At 44.2% G+C, this 19,532-nt stretch overlaps 1 protein-coding gene across 2 annotated transcripts in view; it reads left to right on the top strand.

Moving 5' to 3' along the window:
- LOC142303168 (cationic amino acid transporter 2-like) overlaps positions 1-17,396 on the top strand; it is a 43,471-nt gene extending 26,075 nt beyond the window's left edge. The window contains exons 5-12 of one of the 2 annotated variants that reach the window (XM_075344339.1): positions 1,564-1,700; positions 2,788-3,010; positions 8,091-8,227; positions 11,764-11,866; positions 11,945-12,072; positions 12,992-13,158; positions 14,424-14,532; positions 17,158-17,396. In XM_075344339.1, coding sequence (XP_075200454.1) covers positions 1,564-1,700; positions 2,788-3,010; positions 8,091-8,227; positions 11,764-11,866; positions 11,945-12,072; positions 12,992-13,158; positions 14,424-14,532; positions 17,158-17,231 — 1,078 coding nt within the window. In that variant the 3' untranslated portion in view covers positions 17,232-17,396. The remainder of the gene's footprint in view (positions 1-1,563; positions 1,701-2,787; positions 3,011-8,090; positions 8,228-11,763; positions 11,867-11,944; positions 12,073-12,991; positions 13,159-14,423; positions 14,533-17,157) is intronic. The other variant, XM_075344338.1, reaches the window with a different exon arrangement.
- The last annotated feature ends 2,136 nt before the right edge of the window (positions 17,397-19,532 follow it).

Below are 19,532 nucleotides of genomic sequence, written 5' to 3'. Positions count from 1 at the left end.
TACAATACTCATTTCACTGTGAATAATGACACAATCTTACCAGCTTCCGCCAGTATTTTCACAAGGTCTTTTGCTTTTGTTCTTCGGTTGATATGCACATGTCTGAGCAAAGCACATTCGTCTCAGTTACACAGAACCCGTCTCTTCCTGAGCAGTATGATGGCTGGATATTCCCATCTTGTTTGTACTTGCATATAATTCTTTGTACAGATGAACGAGGCACCTTCAGGTATCTTGAAATTGTACCCAAGGATGAACCAGACTTGTGCAAGTCCACAATTCTCCTCCTGAGATCTTGGCTGATTTCTTTTGACTTTCCCCATGATGCTACATAAAGAAGCAGTGTGTTTCAGGTGTGCACTAAAATACATCCACAGATGTGTCTCTAATTAACTCAGATGTTGCCAATAAACCTATCAGAAGCTTCCAAAGACATGACATCATCATATGAGCTGTCCCATTTTGTTGAAAGGCATAGTACTCTTAAGGGGGCTTTACACGCTACGATATCATTAATGTTTTATCGTCGGGGTCACGTTGTTAGTGACTCACATCTGGCGTCATTAACGATATCGCAGCGTGTGACACTGACCAGCAACCTTAAGCGACCTCAAAAATGGTGAAAATCGTTCACCATGGAGAGGTCGTAACAAACTCAAAAATCGGTAAGGGTTGTTTATCCATGTTGTTCATCGCTCATTCGGTAGCACACATCGCTATGTGTGACACCGCAGGAGCGAGGACCGTCTCCTTACCTGCCGCCGGCCACAATGCGGAAGGAAGGAGGTGGGCGGGATGTTACGTCCTGCTCATCTCCGCCCCTCCGCTTTCATTGGCCGGTCGCTTAGTGACGTTGCGGTGACGTCGCTGTGATGCCGAACGTCCCTCCCCCTTGAAGGAGGGATTGTTCGGCAGTCACAGCGACGACGACGACCAGGTAAGTATGTGTGACGCTGCCGTAGCGATAATGTTCGCTACGGCAGTGATCACAAACAATCGCATGCGCGACGGGGGCGGGTACTTACACGCTCAATATCGCTAGAAATTGCTAGCGGTATCGCTACTGTGTAAAGCCCCCTTTAGTGTTTGTAAACTTTTGACTTTGCAGAAAGTAATAAAAATATCTCTCTCTCATTATTCTGGCATTTGGTAAATATAAATAATTTTGGTTGCTAATTGACCTAAATCTGGAAAGGTTTATTCTGATTTCATGTCAAATACTGAGAAAAACTTGCAGATGTGTCTTTATAGAGAGCGGAGGGAAAAATCTGCAGATGTGTCTTTATAGAGAGTGTATACATTTCTGGTTTCAACTGTATATGTATGCAGTATATTGGTAAAATGATAATTTTCCCTAGGTTCATAGTGATTAAAGCAACTTATACATTATTAACATACATGAATATTGTGATAAGGTTTTTCTGAAGGCTTTCCGGCAAGAAAAAAACTGAAATTATACCGATGATGCTTTCTTATAGTAGTGCACTCTTTTGCTCGCTCTCTATATAGCTTTGATATAACATGGTTTCACTGAAACTTTATTTTAACCCATCATACCCACAGTAACAATTCTGCAGGTGGCAACAAAACTGGCCTGTACGGAGTTGGTGGGTTCATGCCGTTCGGTTTTAGCGGCACATTGGCAGGAGCAGCCACTTGTTTCTACGCCTTTGTTGGGTTTGACTGCATCGCCACTACAGGTATGTATATACTATGTATTACACCAAGTGACGGATTTAAAACTGATCTGTCACAATAGAAACTGAATAGATCTATTAGACCTGATGAGGCTTGTGTACTTACTTTGAAAATTAATGTCAGAGGTGCTGTAGAATTCTGAAATAGAAAATAGCATTTTATATGTACATTTAAAGCAAATAAAAATAATAATTTAAATATTAGGCAGGGAAAGATGCAAAAAGGAATATATAGCGATTTTTTTTTTCTAGAATATAGGCAATTTGTATTGTGAAAACTGGTGGCAAAGAAATACATTTTATAGTTTTAATCTCTTTCCAATATCCCACAACCTTACGTATATCTACACAGCCATTGGCAGCGGCTGTCAGCTATATATCAAAGATTACTCTGATCCTGTCTAATTTTTTAGATGCATTGGTCAATCGGCACTACAGCATCCAAGTATTTAGGTAGAGTAAAAGGGAATATGTCTGCAGGTTTTTGTTGTGTAATTTGAGAGCAGGATAATGTAGGGGCAAAGATGCTGATTCCAGGAATGAGTCACTTATGAAGTCGTTTGCTGTAGTTTCAATACAATCAGTGTTTTAGGTGATTATCACTGCCAAACTAGGTGTCACATGCCAAGCAGTGCAGCCAATCTATTTAACCACGCAGCCACCCCTGATTGGTAGTGTACACAGGAATCTGCCAATCAGGTGAGTAGGCGGGGTTATACACAGCTCCTCATTCTGACCACTGCTATACTTACAGCAGAAAAAACAGGGATTTTATAAAAAAAAATGCACCAAACAGACCATCACTGGAATCAGGTTCTCTGCCCCTACATCATACTTCACTTAGGTTACAAAGTAAAAACCTGCTGACAGATTCCCTTTAAGAAATTTCCTCTATCACCTCATTACTCGCTACCACATGTCTTGCTTAGGGGTGTGAATGGGTTTTCATAGTGGACCTCCAGATCTGCCATCTTTGCCAAAGACAGAAATAATGGCGTGTGTTATATCAGCAAACAAGCTCATAATGTGTAAAAAAAAAGTTGAGTACAATGTTAAATATAATGTAAAAAACAAAAAACTCTATTTTTAGGAGAGGAAGTAAAAAACCCGCAGAAAGCGATTCCTCTTGGAATAGTGGTGTCCTTGTCCATTTGCTTCCTGGCGTACTTTGGAGTCTCTGCGTCTCTGACTCTCATGATGCCATATTATCTCCTGGATTCTCTGAGTCCACTGCCATCTGCTTTTGAGTATGTGGGGTGGAGTGTGGCCAAGTACATTGTAGCCATTGGTTCGTTGTGTGCCCTGACCACAAGGTAAGGTGAACTGCCATGATTTTTATTTTATGGCTTTTTTCATCACTATCACATGCAAAAAAAAAAAATATAGAATACCTTCCTATAAAATATATAGTAAAACTCCCCAGTACAGTCCCTGAGAGAAATTCTGTCGCTTATCCATGTTATGTAAATAAAAGCTTATAACCTGACTTTAAATTCATCCATTGGTTTTATAAATTACTCTTTTGAAAGCTAAAACCCTCCCAAATTTGGTTTAGGTTATAAAAATGAAGTTGCTGCAAAGCTGAAATATTGATCATTTAATGAACACAGAAAGGTCAGATTTTGGCAAGACAAACGTTTTGTCGCCTTGTCATATAATGCACCCAATCCTAGTTTACATCCTCACCTGTGCTCACTAAATGATCAATTAAATAGTGCGTGTGTATAAAAAGAAACCCAGCACCCCAGACCTTCACTTGAACTGCAACTTGACCTCTGACAACATGCCAAAAATCCACCCTGTGACCAAAGCCTTGATTATCAAGAGGGTGAAGACCAGATCCACTGCAGAGGTGGCTGGCACATTTAGGGTATGTGCGCACGTTGCTTTTTACCTGCTTTTTTGCTGCTTTTTCTTCTGTGCTGTTTAATGCCAAAATGGATGTGTTCTTCTATTCAAGCAAAGTCTATGGGAATTTGGGTTTCTTGTTCACACTATGTTGTTCAAAATGCTGCCTTTTTGTGGCAGAACTTTGGTCAAAAACTCAGCTTTTCAAAGAAGCAACATGTCAATTGTTTTTGCCATTTGGGTTTTGCACTGCAAAGCTGAGTTTTTGACCAAAGTTCTGCCACAAAAAGGCAGCATTTTGAACAACATAGTGTGAACAAGAAACCCAAATTCCCATAGACTTTGCTTGAATAGAAGAACACATCCATTTTGGCATTAAACAGCGCAGAAGAAAAAGCAGCAAAAAAGCAGGTAAAAAGCAGGTAAAAAGCAACGTGCGCACATACCCTTAATGTGTCTCAGCGTCAAGTACAAAGAATTAAAAAAAAACATTTGAAGAGACTGGATTTGTTTTTGACAAACCCAGATCCGGCAGACCCCACAAGACAACTGTTCAGAAGGAATGTTTGTTGGTTAGAAAATCCAAAGCCAGCCCCTCTTCCACTGCAGCACAGCTTCTACAGGCCTGGTCACCTCAAGTCCTTGTGTCAACTAGAACACTTTGTAGGATTCTGTCTCAAAATGGCCTCCATGGTCGAATGAGTGCCCAGAAGCCAGCACTAAACAAACGGCAATTAAAAAAACGTGTGGCATTTGCCAAGTCCCACAGCCTGCTAAACAGATGGACACTGGAAAAGTGGCAGAAGGTGGATTTCTCTGATGAATCTTCAGTTGAATTACACCACAGCTTCTGCAAATACTGCAGGAGACCTACTGAAGCCCGTATGGATCCAGAAAACAGTTAAGTTTGGTGGTGGAAAGATCATGGTCTGGGGTTACATTCAGTATGGGGTGTGTGAAACATTTGCAAGGTGGAAGGCAATATCAATAGCCTAAAATATCAAGAAGTACTAGCTACCTCTTACATTCCCAATCATAAAAGGGGTCAAATTCTGCAGCAGGAGGATGCTCCATGTCATATATCCATCTCTACAACAAAGTTCCTCCTGGCAAAGAACATCAAGGTGCTCAAGGACTGGGCAGCCCAGTCACCAGACATGAACATCATTGAGCATGTTTGGGGTAGGATGAAAGAGGAAGCTTGGAAGACAAAACCAAAGAATCTAGATGAACTCTGGAGGCATGTAAGACTGCATTCTTTGCTATTCCTGATGACCTCAGCAATAAGTTGTATGGATCATTGTTCAACCGCATGGATGCAGTCCTCAAGCTCATGGAAGTCACACAAAATATTAAATATGGCTCTAAAAGCACCACAACTTCATTCACCAATGCGACATATCTTTGTATTAGAAGTTAATTATTTTATGAATTTCACATTACTTTCTGTGGGCGACAAAACTTTTGTCTTGCCAAAATCTGACCTTTCTGTGTTCATTAAATGATCAATATTTCAGCCTTGCAGCAACTTTATTTTCATAACCTAAACCAAATTTGAGAGGGTTTCAGCTTTCAAAAGACTAATTTATGAAATCAATGGATCAATTTAAAGTCAGGATATAAGCTTTTATTTACATAACATGGATAAGCGACAGAACTTCTGTCAGGGAGTGTATAATGGGGGCCAATTGGTTTCAATTAAGGTATCAAGCATTTGTTAGATACCCTAATGGAAACTAAACAAGGCCCCATTATAGGACAGGAATATGCATGACGCTTTTTACCTTCGTCATGCGACAAATACAGTTTTCAGCAAAACCGATGGTAATTCTGGTGCTGTTTTTCTGTACTGATGGTGGTTCTGGTTCCATATTCCTGTACTGATTTTGGTTCCAATTACATTGCCATGTACTGATGGTCTTTTTTGTGTCGTATTCCTGTACTGATGGAGGTTTTGATGATATATTCATGTAGTGATGTTTTTTTAGTGCTGTATTCCTGTATTACCAATGGCTCTGGTGATGTATTCATGCAGTGATGATGGTTCTGGGGCTGTATTCATCACCAAAACCATAATTTGTGCATGAATACAAAACCAAAATCATCATCAATACAAAAATAGAACAACAGAGTCAATAACAGACTATAATTATAGCACCAGAATCTTAACCAGTAAATAAATAGGTCACTAGAACCACCAGAGGTAGGTGAATATGGCACCAGAACCACCATCAATACATTAATGTGACACCAGAACCTCAATCAGTATATGAACACATCAAGAGAACCACCGTCAGTAAATCAATACACCAGTACCATCATCAGTACATGCATATGTCACCAGAATCACCATCAGTACATTTATTCATCAACAGAACCACATCAATAAATTAATGCCTCACCAAAACCTCAATCAGTACATAAATACATCACTGACACACTTCGCCTCTTTAACTGCGCTGTGACCGTCGGTGTGCTGAATGCCTACGGCCGGAGGAAGATGCTGGGTGGTCGCAGTCATTCAGCAATGTCACTTTGTTTCTCCCAAAGTGCGCCCCCTTGGGGAGGCAGGAGGTTGTGCCCTAGGCGAGTGCTTATCCTACCTATCCCTTGTCCCAGCCCTGCTCAGTGGTGTAGCACTCAGCAAGATTCTGCTCTACACTTATGAGGGATAAACACCATGAAACAGTCTACCTGGAGTTGAATTTGTAGCTTGGCATTTATCCCTGGATCTGATGAAAAGTTTGTTAAAGCGTTGATATTGACTTATATAGTAGCCACCTCTCCGACGTGGGATTTGTGAGATAGCTAATTTGCCTAATTTTCTCCTATGGAACACTTCCAATAAGACCCAGCATTCCTCACTTAATCTCTTTAAAGCAGACCTGTCACGGGGGTCAAAGTTGTTTCTGCGCTTATTCCATTTCTACTGTACTCCTGAGTATACAGTTTTTGTTGTTGATTTTGTTGTTGGTTCCAGAGATGTGATCCTTTTATTTAGTGTTCATGTTTATGGTCTTTACAAGCTGGCATGGCTCACATGATCCTCTTGGGTGTGGCTCACAGGATCCTCTTAGGCGTGACTTTTGTCTGTTTTGCACTATTACCCCTGGAAACAACTTCCCATTGGTAAAGACCATAAACATCAGCACTAAATAAAAAGGACCATATCTCTGGAACAATATGGTGGATTTAACAAAAGAAAAAAAATAGGATACTCAGGAACATCGGGAATAAAATAAGAGCCAAAAGTGGACATGTGACGCCCCTGAACTAGTCAGGGTGTCACAGGGTACTGTACTGCTTTCTCTTCTGGTGAAGAGCTGAACCCCCCATGGTTCTGGGATCCTAACTGTCGGTATTGCTTCCTTCAGCATCCAAATCCTAGCCACACTTCACACCACACCCTGTCAGGCACACCAGTGGGTGGTCTAGCTGGAAAAGGGCCACCCGCCTAGGGGTCAGGCAGATTGGTGGGAGGGACTTAGAGAGTCAAGTGGTAGCCCTCGAAGAGTGAGGATCTGCAGGGAGTTGGGGCTCCCTGGGGAGACTTTAGCTAGGTCGCAGATGGTGGTCTGGGCCCGGAGGAGTTGGAGACCCGGCCGTAGGTTATTAGAGAAGGGTGCCCAAGACTTAGTTTTGAAGAACGGTCGGCACCGGAAAATCTAGTAACCGGACTGGTACCGAGCACGGCGGGGTACTGGACCCTAGATCAGGGAGTAGCTTCACGCAACCTGATAATTAACCTGTGGAGGATAGTCTGTTTATAAACTTTCCCCAAGAGCTCAGAGATCGAAGGCACCAACACAACGAGGGGGATAGGGCTTTCCAGCTTATGCGGCCCACTGAGATCCCAAGTGTCAGCCATCGAGAGCACAGCTCCTCTAACTAACTGTAGGGAGCAGGACCCTGAAAGCTTCAGGCTGAGGGGTCACTCAGAAAAGTCTAAATTCAGTGCATGGAGGCAGGTCCAGAACCATCAGCAATACCCACGGAGACGGATTCCCGTACAAGCTCCCCTGAGTGGCAGCGGCACCCAGAGACTTGGTTTACAAATGTGTCAGAGTCTGCTTAATAGATGCACCAACATCTACACAGCTTGAGTGAGTACGCTGCGCTCCCCTGAGTCTACCCGCCTGGCCTGAACCACGCTGCCCTACACCTCACCATCCAGAGTCCCGGGGCCTCCCCTACCCGTGGAGGGAACGTCATCTGGCTGCCCGACTCCATCTACCCCGGGTACTCCCATCGGTAGCGGCAGTATTCCCCTTACGACGAACCATGGGTGGCGTCATGAACACTAATCCCCTGTAAATAGCCCCCTTTCATTTTCGGGTGATCGCAAGCCCCCGGGTCTGGAGCCACAGCAACTCCCAGATCCGAGCAGTCCGACTGCTGCAGGGGCGGCACAGACACATGACTTAGTGACAGGTCCCCTTTAAGGAGAACCAGTAGTTCACCTTCAGTCTCTGCTCTATGACATCCTTTTGCTCTCCTTTTTATACCATGTCTTGCAACATTCACTCTATTATCTTGCCTTTTAAGCCTTCTAGGGTCTATTTTTCCGATGCCTCGGATTCTCTTTGCCATGGCTAGAGATGGACTACTTTTTCAACCATTGTCCCGAGTTAGCAGCCGGCAGAGTCCAGTGATTGCTACCATGTCATCTGGAGTAGTGGCAGGTATAATTTTCTGCTCTCTTACCATTCATCATGTTCTTTACTCTAGACTACCAAAGATGTTGACACTAATCACTTCCATCACCTAAAGCATCGTAAAAACATCAGAAAACCCCTTTTTTTGCGTAGCCTACACCTTGGAGATATATCCATTAATCCCTTCACCACCCATTTCCACAAGAACTGTAAAACCCTGTTTCCCTGAAAATAAGGCCTACCCCAAAAATAAGTCCTAGCATAATTTTTCAGGATTTTGGGAGTATGTGTCAAATATAAGCCCCACTCCAAAAATAAGCTCTAGTTATAATTTAGTTAAAACAAAGTGTCCAGGCAGCTACTGACATGCAAGGAATGCTCCTCTTGTTTTTAACCTTTTGTGATATTTGATACAAGTAATAAAAATATACACTGAACCAAACTGTAAAATTCACAGGTGTAGCATTTGAAGATGCTCATTAGACAGTATGATTATTGCACAGGTGTGCCTTAGGCTGGCCATAATACAAGACCACTCTACAATGTGTAGTTTTATCAGACAGCACAATGCCACGGATGTTGCACATTTTGGCATGCTGACTGCAGGATTGTCCACCAGAGCTGTTGCCCGAGAATTGAATGTTCATTTCTCTACCATAAGCCAAAGGCAACTCAGATAATTTGGCAGGACCTCCAACTGACCACATAATCACGGACCACATGTGACTACACCAGCCCAGGACCTCAACATCCAGCATCTTCACCTCCAAGATCATCTGAGAACGGGCCCCGGACAGCGGCTGCTACAGCCTGCTTCTACATAACCAAAGAATTTCTGCACAAACTGTCTAAAATTGTCTCAGGGAAGCTCATCCGCTGCTCGTCATCCTCATCGGGGTCTCCACCTCACTGCACTTTATCATAACCGACTTGAGTGGCCCACTGCTCACATTGCATGGCATCTAGCATGTAAGGCTGCTTTCACACATCAGTTTTTTTTCCATCAGGAACAATCTGGCAAAAACATGAAAAAACGGATCCGGCGTCTGTTGCCGCCAGATCCGTTTTTCCCCCATAGACTTTCATTAGCACCGGATTGTGCCGGATGGCCTTGCGCTTCATCCATTTTTTGCCAGATCCGGCAAACTTTACTTGTCCGGCGGCCGGGTGAAACGTTGAAGTTAACGTTTTTGTGTCCGGCAAAAAAACTAGATTGCGCCGGATCCGGCGCCGTACGGCGTGTTTTATAATGGAAGCCTATGGACGCCGGATCCGGCAAAAAAACGGATCCGGTCACCTGATCCGGTTTTTTGGAACTGAGCATGCTCAGTATCACACCGGATCTGTCAAGAAATTGACGGAACTGATGGAAAAAACTGATGCAACTGATCCGTTTTTTCGCCGGATCCGTCGCATCAGTTTTTTCGCCGTAACGTGCCTGATGCCAAAAAACTGATGTGTGAAAGCAGCCTTACAGAGATGTTCTCTTCATGGATGACCCTCAATTTTCACTGTACAGGGCAGATAGCATAGCAGACTGTGTGTACGGCATCTTGTGGGTGAGCAGTTTGCTGATGTCAACATTGTGAATCGAGTGGTCCCAATACTGTAAAACTGCACATTTTAGAGTGGCCATAAAACATACAGTGCCTTCAGGCTTCAAACATAAAGATAAAAATTTTAATGTTTATGGTAAAGAATCAACAAGTGGTACATAATTGTGGCGAGCCTAAGGGGTACTTTGCACGCTGCGACATCACAAGCCGATGCTGCGATGCCGAGCGCGATAGTCCCCGCCCCCGTCGCAGCTGCGATATCCTTGTGATAGCTGCCGTAGCAAACATTATCGCTACGGCAGCTTCACATGGACTCACCTGTCCTGGGACGTTGCTCTGGCCGGCGACCCGCCTCCTTATTAAGGGGGCGGGTCGTACGGTGTAACTGCGACGTCACACAGCAGACGGCCAATAGGAGCGGAGGGGCAGAGATGAGCGGGATGTAAACATACCGCCCACCTCCTTCCTTCCGCATATCCTACGGGAGCCGCGGTGACACCGGTGGGAGATGTTCCTCGCTCCTGCGGCTTCATACACAGCGATGTGTGCTGCCGCAGAAACGAGGAACAACATCGGACCGTCGCGTCAGCGTAATTATGGATTACGCCGACGCTACACCGATGATACGATTACGACGCTTTTGCGCTCGTTAATCGTATCATCTAGGCTTTGATGTCGCCTGCGATGCCGGATGTGCGTCACTTTCAATTTGACCCCACCGACATCGCACCTGCGATGTCGTAGTGTGCAAAGTACCCCTTAGGCACACCTGTGCAATAATCATCCTGTCTAATCAGCTTCTTGATATGCCACACCTGTGAGGTGGATGGTTTATCTCCGCAAAGGAGAAATCCTCACTAATACAGATTTAGACACATTTGTGAACAATATTTAAGAGAAAAAGGCCTTTTGTGTACATAGAAAAGGTCTTAGATATTTGAGTTCAGCTCATGAAAAACGGGAGGAAAATCAAAAGTGTTATGTTCAGAATTTTGTTCAGTATACTTTTATAATTTATTCATGGTTATACATAATTTGTAAATAGGTCTTTTTTTTACATGTATACTGGCCGCTGCCTGGACACTTTTTATAAATGAATACCGGCTAATGTACTGTAGATTGTTGTTGTGCATGGAAAAAGAAATAGCATCTCGAAAACTTCAGGATGGAATTCAGGGTTTGGAGAGTTGTGTTGATGTTCCAGAATGTGATGACAGGATTATATTTGAATAAGTGTTGACTTTTTTTAATGTAAATTTTTCTTCATGGAAAAAAAAATAAGATATTCACTGAAAATGAGCCCTATCCCATCTTTTGTAGCAAAAATATAGTATAAACCCCAGTCTTATTTTTGGAGAAGTTCAGTAATCACCTCTTCACTGCTTTAGAGCTCCTTGGTTATTACCATAAATCTCATTACAGACCTTCCATAACTCAGTTTTATCTACTGTGTTAGGATTGTATTATTGGTGTAAAACGTTGTGAAATTATGTGGTTACTACTTTATAGTATTACAGAGGCACATATTAAAGGGAACTTGTCCCAGATGTTTATAATACTCACCTAACGGTCGGTGCAGAGCAGACTGGTCGGATGGGCGTCTCTGTTCTCCGGGTCCGCGCCTCCTCTTTCAGCCATCTTTGTCCTCTTTCTTCTGAAGCTAGTGTGGATGACACGTTCTACATCATACACACAAGCCGACATTGAGGTCCTGCGCAGGCGCACTTTGACTAGGCCAGATCAAAGTATTGTAGTGCGCCTGCGCAGGACCTCAATGTCGGCTTGTGTGTATGATGTAGAACGTGTCATCCACACTAGCTTCAGAAGAAGGACAAAGATGGCCAAAAGAGGAGGTGTGGACCAAGAGAACGGAGACGCCCATCGACCAGTCTTCTCCGCACTGACCGTTAGGTGAGTATTATAAACATCCGGTGACAGGTTCCCTTTAAGTTCTTTAAAATGGCTTTACTAAAAAAACATTGTGTAAATAAAAGTTTTTCTTGACAGCTCTCATGGCATTCTTGTTTGATCTGAAAGCCTTGGTGGATATGATGTCTATTGGAACCTTATTCGCCTACACCTTAGTGTCTACTTGTGTCCTGTTGCTAAGGTAAAGTCAGATATAAAATGTTTTATTATTTTATAAATTTGTTTATTACGCATTTGATTATTTTTTTTTTAACTCCAGGTACCAATTACTAGTCGAAATTAGCCCGACCAGCAATGGAAACATCCAGGATCCTAACGGTAACAGGCCTTCAGCCATCAGGCCGGCACGTTCTTCTACACTGGTGACACGGAGCGTAGTAGCAATAAGTTAGTGTCCATTGTATTATTATTTCTGATAGTGGTAAATCTAGTATTTTGTTAGTGTTGAGTATAGAATTTCCCTAACTTGGGTAAAATTGAAGTCATACTGTGACATGGACCATTGTGGTTAAAGGCTATGCCCACTTTTGTTGCCGCCTTTGTTTTATTGATTCCAATGCATTAACATCTAAAATAAATAAAATTATTCCACTTTCCAAGTTGAGCATAAATCTGCTATACTTTTCTATATAGATATCCTATTGAGATACTTGTGGTTATAGGGTACAAAGAAACACTGCAGTCACACGTCCTTCACTCCACCATTCACTTCATACTTATACAGTGGTGGGAATTTTTTCTGTAACCAATATCATCTGTATGTTTTCCGAAAATATGGTTGCAAAGGTATTGAGACACCTCTCTGGTTTTACCCATCGTAAGACGTTTCTTGTGTGACACCTTCGTAATGAGACATCTGATATTAAGTGGCAGGATTGCTTTCTAACTACTGATAGATTTCAGCTGGTGTCATAACTTTTGCACCCCTGTTTCTTCATGTATTTAATACTTTTTCCCAATGTCATTTCTGATTATTACACATAACTTAATTTATGGACATCTAAGGTTTGATTTCTTTGCCTACATGGATTGGATGGGTTGCTACCAAGATCTGGTGAGAATTTAATCTCAATAGCACCTTTAAAAATATATTGTTGTTCAATATTTATTTCACCATCTGTATGTACCTAAAAGACACTCTATGGGTTCATAATTTTTTATGAATTCTGTATTTTGAATAATTTTAGCTACTCGTCTAACCATATAGTGGGGTATGGTAGTAGCCATAAAAATTTATAGTAGTATAAAAGCTGATGGGACGCAAACATTGGAACAACTAACTACATACAAGAATATCTTCCCACAGCCGTTCTAATCTGCGTAACGAGTGTGATGACTACAGCAGGATCGCACTGTTTGCTGTCTGGTACAGTTTGGTATATTATTCCGCTTGCTCTGGCTCTCTTTGGAATAGTTGCACTCACCATATTCATCTGGAGGCAGCCACAGAATCAGAATAAAGCAGCCTTCATGGTAGGTGATACTAATCACACTTTGTGCCCTCAGCATTTGGAAAGAGCCATGACCATGTGCAAAGCCATAAAAATGAGAGCTCAAGGGGCAAGAGACACCATGTGCAGGAGAAGCAATACTGAGAGCTGAGGACAGGAGACACCGTGTGCAGGAGAAGCAATACTGAGAGCTGAGGACAGGAGACACCGTGTGCAGGAGAAGCAATACTGCGAGCAGGAGACACCATGTGCAGGAGGAGCCATACTGAGGACAGTAGATACTATGTGCAGGAGAAGCCATACTGAGAGCTGAGGACAGGAGACACCATGTGCAGGAGGAGCAATACTGAGAAATGAGGACAGGAGACACCATGTGTAGGAGGAACAATACTGACAGCTGAGGACAGAAGACACCATGAGTAGGAGGTCCAATACTGAGAGCTGAGGATAGTAGATACCATGTGCACGAGGAGTAATACTGAGAGCTGAAGACAGTAGACACCATGTGCAGGAAGAGTAATACTAAGGGCTGAGTACAGTAGACACCATGTGCAGGAGAAGTAATACTGAGAGCTGAGTACAGTAAATTCCATGTGCAGGAGGAGCAATACTGAGAGAAGGAGACACCATATGCAGGTGCTCCAATGCTGAAAGCTATTGAGAGGAGACACAATATGCAGGTGGAGCAATACTGAGTGCTCGAGAGAAGACACCATGTGCAGGAAGAGTTTTACGAAGAACTAAGGCCAGTAGACACCCTGTGCAGGAGGCTCAATACTGGTAGATGAGGACAGGAGAGACCATATGCAGGAAGTGCAAAACTGAGAGCTCTCAAGAGGAGACACCATGTGCAGGAGATGAAATACTGAGAATTGATGACAGAAGACAGCATGGGAAGAGTAGGTGTTATACTTGCATAAGCCAAAGTACAACATTGCCTAGCTCTTTTGCAACAGTGGCTTTCAGCATCATATACTGTAGTTATGTTAACCCTAGAACGCATACCTGGGGCCTCGCAGGCCTGCTAGGTCACTTGTTTTCTATGGTAGATTTCTATAGTTGCGCGTTCTAGGGTTAATATGTTGTCTGCCTACACTTTAAGGTGCTCATAACTAATTTTTGTAGCTGTGGTATTTAGGATTTTGTCTTTAGGGTGTGTGTAAATACTGTACTAGGCTACTAAGATATCAAGGTCTTACATCATCGTAGGTCAATCAAGGATGTGTGTCTTAAAAGATACCTTAAGGCAAATTCTTTACATTAGAATTCCATTTGTTCTTTCTTTAGGTTCCATGTCTGCCATTTCTACCGGTACTTAGCATCTTTGTTAACATATACCTAATGGTCCAACTAAGTCCTGACACATGGCTTCGATACCTGGTCTGGATGGCATTTGGTAAGTGGAAACATCAATAAGCAACAAGAGAGTACACTTCAGCTTTTTTATGGCAAAAGGTTAGTCACTATTTGGACAACCCCTTCTCAATCCCTAGGTTTCCCCCTAGTAAAATAACACTTGTGTTCACCTCTTGTGCCGTTCCAGTGGTGTTGGCACTGGCTTTCCCGGAAATCGTATGGCACTGGGTCATGCGATCCCTGTGGCTGATCAGCAACCTTTTCTCCCCACTTCCAGACAAATCACATACACCTGAAGGAAGTAATGAGCTGCTGCCGTTACACTTGTTCTAGATGTACAGTATGTTTCGTCTGAAGGACGGGAGAGTGTAGCGGCTGCTGGGGACCATGTGACAATAACGCGATTCCCAGGAGAGTCAGTGCTGTAACGGCGCCGGCAATGAGTATAAGGCTATGTGGCCACGGGGGAAAGTGTCCTGCGGTTATATCCGCAGGACATTCGGCAGGAGCTCCCAGAAAACCGCAGCACAACTTTGTCTGTTTTGTGCTGCGGTTTATTTGCAGAATGTCCTGCGGATATGGTGCGGGCATTCTGCATTGAGTATACAGTACCATGGCTTCGGCACTGCATCCTCAATGCAGAACAAGTGCTGCAGTGATTGGGGGAGTTCATACTTACCTCCATCATGTAGCACTTCTCTCCGGCGTCTGTCAGCATCTCTACACTGTGCAGGAAAAGGTGGGCGGGCCTGAATGAGCTCTGGCTGTCACCTGACCGGAGCTCGTGCAGGCCCCGCCCACCTCCTTCTTCCTGCTCATGGATCCACCGCGCTCCAGCTTCCTGTGCACCGATGGAAAGTGACCGGGTGTCTGCATTCAAGGCAAGTAAGTATGGGACCATCCACAGCTAAATCCGCAGGAATAATTGACATGCAGTTATGTGCAGCTGCGGGATATCCGCAACATATTCCGCAGTCGCACATTCCGCAACGTGGACACAGACACTCCACATGTCCCATAGGATAACATGGGGAATGTCTGTACATGCTAAAACCTGCGGATTTATCAGGTTTTCCGCGGCAGAAGCAAGCTCCCGTGGGCACATGGCCTAAGGGCTCTCTCACTGGAACATATACATCAGTCATGTGCTATAATCATAGTCATGTGTATAATCGATCCTTCTCTCACATCAGAGAATGTACTCTCTTGTGACCACAGCCCAAGTGTTACTATTTTACAAAGGGAGGTGGGCGACAAAGGGATTAAAAAGAGGTTTACCGATTACTGGACAATGCCTTAAGAGCTTTCCTAACAGAGGTGTACCGACCCCGTGTCAGCGGCCAAGCCGCTCGGATCCGGAACCGCGGTCGCTTGAGGGGGGTCTCCAAACCCGGGGGTTCGCGCGGTCACTCGAGTTTGAAAAGGGAGTATATACAGGGGAGTTAGAAGTTCGTGACGCCACCCATGGTGCGTGGTAAGATGGAGTACCACTGCTACTGTTGGTGGGGGAGCCCGGGGGCGGTGGTATGGCAGCAAGGTGTTTAACCCCTCCGTGGGTAGGGGGTTTGTACCCAGGGGCCCGGTGGTTGTGCAGGGGGGTGCCGTTAGGAAAAGGAAGGGTCTCTGCGTACTCACTCAGTCCAAGAATACTGACACCGACAGCTTATAAACCAGAGTTCTGAGCACCACTGCAGCAATGAGGGAGCACACCTGGTTCCCTGCCCTTGGTGTTGCTTGTTAGCCTGCGGCCTTTTCCGTGGCACCTTCTCACTTGTTGGACCCTATAGTCTGGAACTAATTGAGCCCCACTCACCCGTATGGCTAATTGAGTGAGCTTGCTCTCAGAGTTCACTCTTGGGATTTGGTGGACTGTACTTGGGAAAAGTCCTATCCCCTCGTTGCGCTAGTACCCCAATTTTAGAGTGGGAGAGGGATGAATCTTTAAGACTTCACCCCCGTCAGGTAAATTACCAGGACACTTGAAGCTACTTCCCGGCCTAGGGTCCACGTACCCAGTCGTGCCCTGGCCCCTGCCCGGAGATGGCTCAAGGCCTCTGGCTGCCCTCCTCAGCAAGTCCGTGCCCCTTGACACGATCCCCTGCCACCGGGGTTCCAGCTCCTCCCAGGCCCAGACCAACGTCTGCCACCTAGGATTCTACTCGGAGCCCAGCTCCTCACCCTTCGCTCTCCACTTCACAACTCTCCATCTTTCTGACACTTCTCACCTCCCCTTACCAACCCCCCAAGTGGGCGGCCCTATTCCCTTCAGGCCCCCCAGTGGTGTGTCTGGTGGATAAGGTGTAAAGTGTTCCTACGGTTTTGACTGGCTCTGATCTTAGCAACACCAAAGAACAGGGATCCGTAACCAAGGAGGAGGTGGATACTGTGCAGAAGGGCAGATTGCACAATACCCTGTGACGACCTGATAGGCCAGGGCGTCACAGTTACATTACATCTCAAGATTTAGAATGTATAAAATTCACAACTTTTACCCATTCCTATGAAATGGCCACATATCTGGTCATTGCCTAGGTCTTCTAGAAACAGTGTTTTAGACTAGCCTGTATGCAACCCTCCTGCTTCCCCCAGAATGAATGTGGAAAAAAAAATCTCATTAACGAGCTATCATTTCTGCCCTGTTACCATATAAACTTTTTTTTTCCAGGTTTCGCTATATATTTTGGATATGGGATCCACCACAGTGTTGAGAGTCTGCACATGCCGGTCACAGTAATATAAAAGACATAAGCCAACACAGAAGATATGTGATCAAAAAGTTCTATTCTTCAATGTTCAGTTAGTTAACGTTCAATCCACCTACGTTGGAAGATAATTTTCAGTTATGAAGACTTCCTTTCAAGTTTTTTTTAATAAATATGTTAACTACAACAGTAATTTATTCGACCGCTCAACCACTAAACTTCACGCATGAAAATGTCAGATTGTCCCAATGTTACAAATAGACTTAAAGAGGTGTTCCAAAGTCAAAGTAAATTTCCATCTAAATCCCTATCTAATATACTTGTAATAAAAATTCCCTACTGTTCCCTTACTGCCCCCTGCTCTGATGACGCTTCCTTTGAGTATCCCAGGAGGCACTGGGATTCTCAAACCAACCATCATCAGACAGGAAATAGAAGAAAAAAAAAATTAGAATAGCAGATAATGTAGATATGGAAGGGTAATTTTTAATACAAGTATATTAGAAAATAGCTTAGATTATGACCCCCCTAGATAGGGATCTAGATGGAAATATTCTTTGACTTCAGGCCACTTTATAGTGGTATATTGCACTTAACTTGAAAATTCAGGTTAAGAATGTGCGTCTCGCGTATGCACACTCGGGATAAGCGCAGCAGCCTGTCTAAAACACCTAGAGGTTGCTGCGGCTTGTGCCCACACACGACATAAAAGGCCCACCGCAGCGCCTTCACGACCCCTCGCTCCAGCCACAGCAGAGACCTCTCTTCTGCCTGTCCAGGCAAGGTAGGCCTGGGAACTTCTTCCTGGTGAGTACCGCTTCAAAAGGTTCCCACTCCAAGGACAGGAAACTAATGCAAGGGACAGGTACCGTCTTTCTATTCAGTAGGTTTCTGGTCCATGAAGGGCGGATCCCCTCTCTCTGTGGTGCTGCCATGGGTGAGAAGAAAAAGTTGGATTACAGGGCAGCAGAACGTTGACTTTAATAATGTTAAAATCCATCCCATACAGTGTTAAAGTTGGCCAAAAATGTAAATTTTTTTGTCAATCAAATGTTTATGGAGACTTCTTGACTCTCTCCTGACGGTGAGGAAAGAGAAGGCTCCTGCCATTAAAATTTCAGTAGCCAATCTTTTTGTTCAGTGGAAACAAACCCCTGTCAGAGGGGTCTGGCAGTGGCTCGCTCATAAAGAACACACAAAGGATGCCTTGGCCAAACATTTCTATGGGGCAATTGGGAGAGAGCTCTTGGCTAAGTGCACAGCCAAGCCCTTTGCTGTGATGGATACCGGACTGGAAATTTTGGGAAGGGACAGTAGTGTATTAAATTGTGAGGCAGCAGATGTGACTGTTACTCTATTTAGTAGAAGTTAGTGCAGACTTAAGATGAGCACTGCTTTGGAAGGTTTAGGCTAATTTCACACATCCGTTTTTTGCAGTGCGGCTCACTCCGGCTCAAAAACCTATGCAACGGATGCGATGAAAAAACAGATCTGTTGCATAATTTTTTCCATGCAGCTTGATACTGAGCATGCGTAGTGTAAAAAAAACGCATCCGGCGTCCATAGGCTTGCATTGTAAATCGCACCAGATTCTGCGCGATGCGTTTTTTTGCCACACAAAAGAACGTGCCAGGAAATGTTCCATCCGGCCGCCGCATGGGCTAAATGTGCCGCATGTGGCAAAAACCGGACGCAACGCAAGGCCATCCGGCACAATACGCCGCTAATGCAAGTCTATGCGGAAAAAACGCAACCAGCGGCAAAAAAAAAAAAAAAAAACTGCGTTTTTCCTGCAAACAGCCGTATTGTGCCGCTCAGCAAAGAAGGGAATTTTGTTTACTTACCGTAAATTCCTTTTCTTCTAGCTCCAATTGGGAGACCCAGACAGTGGGTGTATACCGTAGCTACTGCCTCTGGAGGCCGCACAAAGAACTACACTTAAAAGTGTAAGGCCCCTCCCCTTCTGGCTATACACCCTCCCGTAGGAGTACGGATTCCTCAGTTTTAGTACCAAAGCAAGAAGGAGGAAAGCCAATAACAGTTTCAAAAACAAATTCAATCCGATAACAAGATCGGAGAACTTAAGAAACAACATGAACAACATGTGCACCCGAAAAACGAAACCCTAAGAACAAATAGGGCGGGTGCTGGGTCTCCCAATTGGAGCTAGAAGAAAAGGAATTTACGGTAAGTAAACAAAATTCCCTTCTTCTTTTTCGCTCCTAATTGGGAGACCCAGACAGTGGGACGTCCAAAAGCAGTCCCTGGGTGGGTAAAAAGATACCACATGAACGGGCTGTCAGACCGCCCTTTCCTACAGGTGGGCCACCGCCGCCTG

The sequence above is a fragment of the Anomaloglossus baeobatrachus genome, chromosome 4 (assembly GCF_048569485.1).
Source record: "Anomaloglossus baeobatrachus isolate aAnoBae1 chromosome 4, aAnoBae1.hap1, whole genome shotgun sequence".
NCBI classification, from domain to species: Eukaryota; Metazoa; Chordata; class Amphibia; order Anura; family Aromobatidae; genus Anomaloglossus; species Anomaloglossus baeobatrachus.
Note: the sequence above shows the minus strand (reverse complement) of the source record. Positions and strands in the feature narration are given on the sequence as shown.